This window comes from Malaclemys terrapin, chromosome 10 (genome assembly GCF_027887155.1).
Source record: "Malaclemys terrapin pileata isolate rMalTer1 chromosome 10, rMalTer1.hap1, whole genome shotgun sequence".
In the NCBI taxonomy this organism is placed as follows: domain Eukaryota; kingdom Metazoa; phylum Chordata; order Testudines; family Emydidae; genus Malaclemys; species Malaclemys terrapin.
This window is the reverse complement of record NC_071514.1, coordinates 36558116-36566215: the sequence shown is the minus strand read 5'-3', so window position 1 is coordinate 36566215 and position 8100 is coordinate 36558116. Positions and strand designations below refer to the sequence as shown.

Genomic DNA, 8100 nt, shown 5'->3' with positions numbered 1-8100 from the left:
AGACATGCCACCTTCCACTAGTGTATGTAAGTGGAGGGGTTTCTGTGCCCCATAATGAAACAGCAACCATTCTCTTTCTATCTCCTTGGCTTTTCCTAGGTTATTGGAAGCCGTAATACACTGGACTGGGAATAAGGGAAAGGGGTGCAAAGATTTATTTGACGCCTCTGGCATGGCCAGTTCTTCCTCTGTAACTAGCACTGTCCCAAGATGCACTTCGTCTCATTTAAAACATTAGGATGGATTATTTGAGGCTCATTCCTATTTCAGTCACTTCAAAGTCCTAGTGAAGAATATGGATCCTGGATCCAACTCCCACTGGAGACAATCGGAAACTTTCCAGAGACTTCAGCAGGAGCTGGTTCTGGCCAGGGAAGTAGGGTGACCAGATGTCCTGATTTTATAGGGACAGTCCTGATTTTTGGGTCTTTTTCTTATATAGGCTCCTATTACCCCCTCACCCCCTGTCCCAATTTTTCACACTTGCTGTCTGGGTCACCCTACAGGGAAGGGATAATTCTAAAGGGATAATTCTAAAAGACATAACATTCCTCCTTCCCTTATTAGTGTAATCTTCTTTGTGCCTCTAACAACCCCGTCTTCACACTGCCCATCGTATATTGAAGATGTGCCAATTAAGGCCTGGTCTACACTACGACTTTAATTTGGATTTATCAGCTTTCATTCGAATTAACCCTGTAACCGTCCACACAACGACGCCATTTAATTCGATGTAAAGGGCCCTTTAAATCGATTTCTGTACTCCACCCCAACGAGCGGAGTAGCGCCAAAATCGATTTTAGCAATTCGAATTAGGGTTAGTGTGGCCGCAATTCGATGGTATTGGCCTCCGGGAGCTATCCCACAGTGCATCATTGTGACCGCTCTGGACAGCAATCCGAACTCGGATGCACTGGCCAGGTAGACAGGAAAAGCCCCGCGAACATTTGAACTTCATTTCCTGTTTGCCCAGCGTGGAGAGCACAGGTGACCACAGATACCTCATCAGCTCAGGTAACCATGCAGGCTGATAATCGAAAAAGAGCACCAGCATGGACCGTGAGGGAGGTACTGGATCTGATCGCTGTATGGGGAGAGGATTCAGTGCTTGCAGAACTTCGTTCTAAAAGACGAAATGCAAAAACTTTTGAAAAAATTTCCAAGGGCATGATGGAGAGAGGCCACAATAGGGACTCTGAGCAGTGCCGCGTGAAGGTCAAGGAGCTCAGACAAGCCTATCAGAAAACAAAGGAGGCAAACGGTCGCTCCGGGTCAGAGCCGCGGACATGCCGCTACTACGCCGAGCTGCATGCAATTCTAGGGGGGGCTGCCACCACTACCCCACCTTTGTTCGTGGATTCTGGGTCGGGGATAGTCTCGACGCCTGAGGATTCTGCCGATGGGGTAGAGGAGGAGAAGGAGGAGGAGGATGAGCTTGCAGAGAGCACACAGCACTCCATTCTCCCCAACAGCCAGGATCTTTTTATCACCCTGACTGAAGTACCCTCCCAAGCCTCCCAAGCCAGTACCCAAGACTCTGACCCCATGGAAGGGACCTCAGGTGAGTTTACCTTTTAAAATATAAAACTTGTTTTAAAAGCAAACGGTTTTTAATGATTACTTTGCCTGACTTTGCATTCGCGGTCAGTTCAGCTACTGGAAAAGTCTGTAGCTACTGGAAAAGTCTGTTAACGTGTATGGGGATGGAGCGGAAATCCTCCAGGGACATCTCCATGAAGCTCTCCTGGAGGTACTCCGAAAGCCTTGCCAGAAGGTTTCTGGGCAGTGCATCCTTATTCCCTCCTCCATGGTAGGACACTTGACCACGCCATGCTTGCAGCAAGTAATCTGGTATCATTGCCTGACAAAGCCTGGCAGCGTATGGTCCCGGTGTTTGCTGGCATTCAAGCAACATCCGTTCTTTATCTTGTTGTGTAATCCTCAGGAGAGTGATATCACTCCTGGTAACCTGGTTGAAATACGGGAACTTAATTAAGGGGACAGAGGTGGCCGTTCCTACTGGGCTGTTTGCCTGTGGCGGAAAATAAATCCTTCCCTGCAGTTAGCCAAGCGCAGATGGGAAATTGGCCCTGAAGTTTTCCGCGTTTGGCTAGCAGGGATCTTCCCTGTTACCAGCCACGCGGTGGGGGGAGGGTACCGTGATCATCCCAGAGAATTCATGGCGGGGGGGGGGGGGGTCGGCGGCGGGGGGGGGGGGGGGGAGTTTGGTGCCTGCAGGGATCTTCCCTGATACCAGCCACGCGGTGGGGGGAGGGGTACCGTGATCATCCCAGAGAATTCATGGCGGGGGGGGGGGGGTTAGTTTGTTTTTTGGTGCTGCTGAATGTTAACAGAAAAACCGCAGCACTCTACTTGCCTGAAGGGGCCCAGACAAGCCCCCCCACACTGCCCCCCCCCCCAACTGGCTGAGATTGGCCAGGCTTCTGCAGCACTCTACAGGCTATGCTTGGTATGTGGGAAAGGAGGGCGCAGAAGCTGTAAGACAATGGCTTACCATGGCCGCATGCAAGCCGAATTCTGTTGCCCAGACCTGTGATCTCTAGCAGCAAAGCCACAAGCACTCAGCATTAAGAGGCAAAATGCGACCTTGCACAGAAATCACATGTGCTATGTAATGTGAACAGTGTTGGTCACCGTGAAAGAGTATAAGCATTGTTCTGCAAAATGTAGCTTTTAAAACAATTCTCTCTTTTTTCCCCTCCCTACAGCAGCTGCAAATTCCTCAAGCCTCCCTCCTCCATCCCGAAGGTTATCACAGATAAGGCGTCGTAAGAAGAAGACGCGGGAGGACATGTTTTCTGAAATTATGCAATCCAGCAGGAGTGACAGAGCTCATCTGAATGAGTGGAAGGAAACAGTTTCAAAGTATAGGAAAGAAGTCAGTGAACGTGAGGAGAGGAGGGACCAACGTGAGGAGAGGAGGAACCAACGTGAGGAGAGGAGAGACGATCGAGATTAGAGATGGCGGCAGGAAGACCAGAGGATGAAGGATGCAACGCTGGGGCTGCTCCGGCGTCTGGTGGAGGTTCAGGAACGGCTGCTGGAAAACAGACTGCCGCTTCAGCCCCTGTTCCACCCTCCCCCCTCCCCATGTTCCGTATCCTCCTCACCCAGACGTGTAAGAACGCGGGGGGGGAGGCTCCGTACACCTTCCCATTCCACCCCAGTAGACAGCCCAAGCAAAAGGCTGTCATTTTTTTAACCTTTTCTTTGTGGCTTTTTCCTTCCCAGCAATCCTCCTCCCAAATACCACCCGGGTTCCCTCCCTCTTTTTCTAATCTATTAATAACGAATAAATGATTTTTAAATGATAGTGACTTTATTTGGTTTGAAAGAAAGATGGGGGAAGGGGCAGGGTGGGTTCCTTACAGAAAATCAGTCAGTAAAGGGGGAGGGTTTTCATGAAGGAGAAACAAACAGATATTTCACACGGTAGCCTGGCCAGCCATGAAACTGGTTTTCAAAGCTTCTCTGATGCACAGCGCTTCATGGTGTGATCTTCTAATCGCCCTGGTGTCTGGCTGCGCGTAATCAGCAGCCAGGCGATTTGCCTCAGCCTCCCACCCCGCCATAAAGGTCTCCCCCTTACTTTCACAGAGATTGTGGAGCACACAGCAAGCAGAAATAACAATGGGGAGATTTCTTTGGCTGAGGTCAGAGCGAGTCAATAATGATCTCCAGCGACCTTTTAAACGGCCAAATGCACATTCTACCACCATTCTGCACTTGCTTAGCCTGTAGTTAAACAGCTCCTGACTCCTGTCCAGGCTGCCTGTGTATGGCTTCATAAGCCATGGCATTAAGGGGTAGGCTGGGTCCCCAAGAATAACTATGGGCATTTCAACATCCCCAACGGTTATTTTCTGGTCCGGAAAGTAAGTCCCTTGCTGCAGCCCTTTAAACAGAGTAGTGTTCCTGAAGACGCGAGCGTCATGAACCCTTCCCGCCCAGCCCGCGTTGATGTTGGTGAAACGTCCCTTGTGATCCACAAGTGCTTGCAGCACCATTGAAAAGTACCCCTTGCGGTTTATGTACTCGGTGGCTTGGTGCTCCGGTGCCAAGATAGGGATATGGGTTCCGTCTATTGCCCCACCACAGTTAGGGAATCCCATTGCAGCAAAACCATCCACTATAGCCTGCACATTTCCCAGAGTCACTAACTTTCGTAGCAGCACCTGAGTGATTGCTTTGGCTACTTGCATCACAGCAGCCCCCACAGTAGATTTGCCCACTCCAAATTGATTCCCGACTGACCGGTAGCTGTCTGGCGTTGCAAGCTTCCACAGGGCTATCGCCACGCGCTTCTCAACTGTGAGGGCTGCTCTCATCTTGGTATTCTGGCGTTTCAGGGCAGGGGACAGCAAGTCACAAAGTTCCATGAAAGTGCCCTTACGCATGCGAAAGTTCCGCAGCCACTGGGAATCGTCCCAGACCTGCAACACTATGCGGTCCCACCAGTCTGTGCTTGTTTCCCTTGCCCAGAATCGGCGTTCCATGGATAGAATCTGCCCCATTAACAACATGATCTCCAAAGCACCGGGGCCTGTGGTTTCACTGAATTCTGTGTCCGTGTCCGTGTCCATGTCCTCATCATGCTTGTCGCTGCGCTGCCGCCGCCGCTGCCTCCTCGCCTCGTTTTTCTGGTCCTGGCTGAGCATAAACTCCACGAGAACGCGCGAGGTGTTTGCAATATTCATGAGTGCTGTCTTGACCTCAGCGGGCTCCATGCTTGCCGTGGTATGGAGTCTGCAGTGTTCACCCACCCAGGAAAAAAGGCGCGAAAATGGTTGTCTGCCGTCCGTTGCTTTCATGCAGGGAGGGAGGGAGGGAGGAAGTGAGGCTGTACCCAGAACCACCTGCGACGATGTTTTTTGTCCCATCAGGCACTGGGATCTTAACCCACAATCCCAATGGGCGCGGGAGACTGCGGGAACTATGGGATAGCTATGGAATTGCTACCCACAGTGCAACGGTGCAGAAATCGACGCTAGCCCCGGTACTTGGACGCACACCACCGAATTACTGTGCTAGTGTGGCCGCACTCATTTCGACTTTATACAACCTGTTTCTCAAATCCGAATTATCTAAATTCGGATTAATCCCGTAGTGTAGACATACCCTTAGAGAAAGCCTGACCCTGCAGTATTCTGCTGTAGCAATTTGGGCTTTTTTTCTGAGCAATATGAGAGAGTCTGATTCTACTGACTAAAATCCATCACAGAAGCCCTCTCTTTAACTCTTCCCAGCTGGAATAGTTTGCTGTGTGGGAGGACTGAGTGATCTATGCCTGACAGTGATGATAAAAGTAAGAATGGAACACAGCAGCTATTTTTACTGCAAACGTATCATCATTGGATGAAAAAAGCAAGAGTGGAAAAAACTGTGCAAGCCATTGTTTGTTTCTTTTTCATAAAATCCCAACAATGTATTTGAAAAGGTTATACTGAAGTTAAGAAACTCCAAATTTGACCTCTTTCCCTTTTGTTTTCAAAGTCAAAGTGATTCTTTACATTATTTTTATTAAATAAAATCCTTCAATGTTTTTTTCTTGCCGTAATCAATCAGTTGCTGTAACCCAGCATCCATGAGCCACACAATCTTAATAAACCAGAGTGCATAACCCATTGCTTCTGAGTAACCCTACAATATTAAATCAGTGAATGTACATTTCTTTTGGTAAGGAAGCATTACTAAGCCCCCAAGGAGTTAGAATAGACTATTCTGAACCTTCATTTATCACTAGCTGTTGCAAACAAAAAATGGAGAAAAAAGTAAGTTTTGAAATGGTTGAAGATAACCTCTCCAATGTCTTTTTAAGCTTACTGGCCTCTTTGTAACAGATTGCTTTGATGATGTTTCTGTTGAACTCTCAGATAAGACCACATGTTATTTTAACATTCAGAAAATGTCCAAAATATCCTCCCACCATCCTTGTAGCTTTCAAAGGCCCAGGAGTTTGACACCCCCCGTCCCCGCCCCCGCACGTGACAACAGATTCTCTCTGCAAGAGTCCTTTGAAGCCCTTTACTTACTGATGAAGCAAACACATTTGTTCTACTGTGTTCACCCCCTGCTATCATTTCACTAGCCACCCCTAGCATATCCTTTGCTGTCAGCTTCAGCAAAAAAATCATCACTTGCAAAGCACAGAACATGAGCTACTGAAGTCCTACTACCCCTTCCATTCTCCCTCCTCCCTCCCCCTTAATGCGTCAAACTGGCTGAGTGACTTTGTAACCAGGTTTAGCACATTGCTCTGAAATGTAAAGAAGCAGCTCTCCAAAGAATCAACAGGAGTGCTGCATGACAGAGCCTCCAATGAACGAATGGCCTTAGTAACAGCATCCCATCCATGTAGCAGCCACTTGACTGTTGCTGACGGAAAGGTGTATAAATTATCCTCCTAAACACGGACACTTGATGTTGTTGCTAAGTTCATGTTCTATTCTAGCCCCAGAGCACTTTACATGTGAAATTAAGGAGGAAGCATTGTGCACACGGAAACCCACAAAATCTAACTGGAAATCTATGGATGAAGAATAAACTGTTGGTTTTGGAGGGATATTATGGTTCTTTGGGAAAAGGGCCTGATTTTCCATGCTGTTACACCAGGTCTGGGATGGTACAACTCCACTGAAATAGGTGGAGTTTATGATGTAACCAACTGGAGAATTCTCTGTCTGCTCTATGCTTAAATGAAAATGAATAGAATTCTTGGCTTCTAGTGGGTTTTGTTGCATGTCAACATACATGTAAATAGTTAGTTATATATAAAATGCCAGCAGATGGCGCTTAAGAATATGTAGTATAGTTCTGGGTTTTGTAGGACTGATCAAACTTATTGTGCACTGCAAATGCCTTCTTCTGGCAGCTCTTTGCATCAGCTCTTAAGAGTTTCTGCCAGTCATGCAGAACTCTGTCTCCTAGTGCTACGCTATTCAAATCAAATGTGCCTATCTTGAGGCCAACCACCAAAGACATCAGTGCAGCAGTAGAGCAACATGGCATGGCAGCAACGGTGGCATGTTTCAGGAGGACAGCACTAACAGCAGCAGTGACGTGACAATGTTGATAACTAGATCTACATTAGTTCAGTATTAAAGCTGGCATGGCAATATTTTATTCTGCAAAATTCTGCAATTTGTCAGATAAATGTGGAGGCTCCAGCGTGGCATTGGGGAGCACAGGCCACTGGCTGTACAGAGGTGGGAGATCACTGTGCAACTCCTCCCCAGGACTTAGCGGTGAGACTGCACACAACCCTGACACAGCACAAGGACCGGGCCTGCCCCAGAAACACCCCAGGGCCCTGCCCCTCTGTGCCAGATGTGGGCAGGCAGTCTCACCAAGGCAGGTTCCAAGTGTGGAGGGGCTTAGTGGGGGGATCCAGGTGTGGATAGAGAGGGTTCGATGTCAGACAATCTGGCTGTGGGCAGCTCAATGGGGAATCTGGGTGCGGGAGTATCTGGATGCAGAGGGGCTTGTTGGGGGTTCCGGGTACAATGATAATGGGACTCTGCAAGTGGGGGGCCCGGTGAAGGTAATAGATTTAAAGAGTCAAGTCTATACAATTAGCAACAGGTAGGGAAACATTGGGCACTGAAATTTAGCATAAGATTAACATTCAGCCCTTTGTCCTGAGCCCCTTTTGGATACCTGCAGGGGGCTACTTCCCCACCAGCTCAGGTGGACCATATATGCACTCATTACTCCAACTAATGCCAGTCAGAAAAATTTAATTGAAATAATTTTCCATTTCAAAATGCCATTTCAGTGTTGCCATTTTGTGTGTGAAATCATGTATAAGATAAGCATTCAGTGTACTAATTAGGTGACCAGTATTTGCAATATCCTTGTGTATGTCTGCAACCATTTTTCCTGGCTAGTGAAAACAGCTGCTCCTGTAATTCAAACATTCAGAGCTCATCTTACTTTGCTTGGGGCTCAGGGGTCTGGGTTTTGGGGGGATAGAGCTCAGCAGGGGGGTCTGGGTGTGGGGAGCTCAGTGGGGGGGGTCCAGATGCTGGAGGAGCGGGGGCTCAGTGGGGTGTTGATCCAGGTGCAGCTGGCTGGGGCTCG

General features: G+C 48.4%; 1 protein-coding gene across 1 annotated transcript; it reads left to right on the top strand.

Moving 5' to 3' along the window:
* Positions 1-793: 793 nt before the first annotated feature.
* Positions 794-3215, top strand: LOC128844945 (myb/SANT-like DNA-binding domain-containing protein 2). Its single transcript, XM_054043120.1, has 2 exons — positions 794-1561; positions 2730-3215. The coding sequence occupies exons 1-2, from the start codon at positions 1021-1023 to the stop codon at positions 2978-2980; spliced, it is 792 nt and encodes a 263-aa protein (XP_053899095.1). The 5' UTR covers positions 794-1020; the 3' UTR covers positions 2981-3215.
* Positions 3216-8100: the final 4885 nt, after the last annotated feature.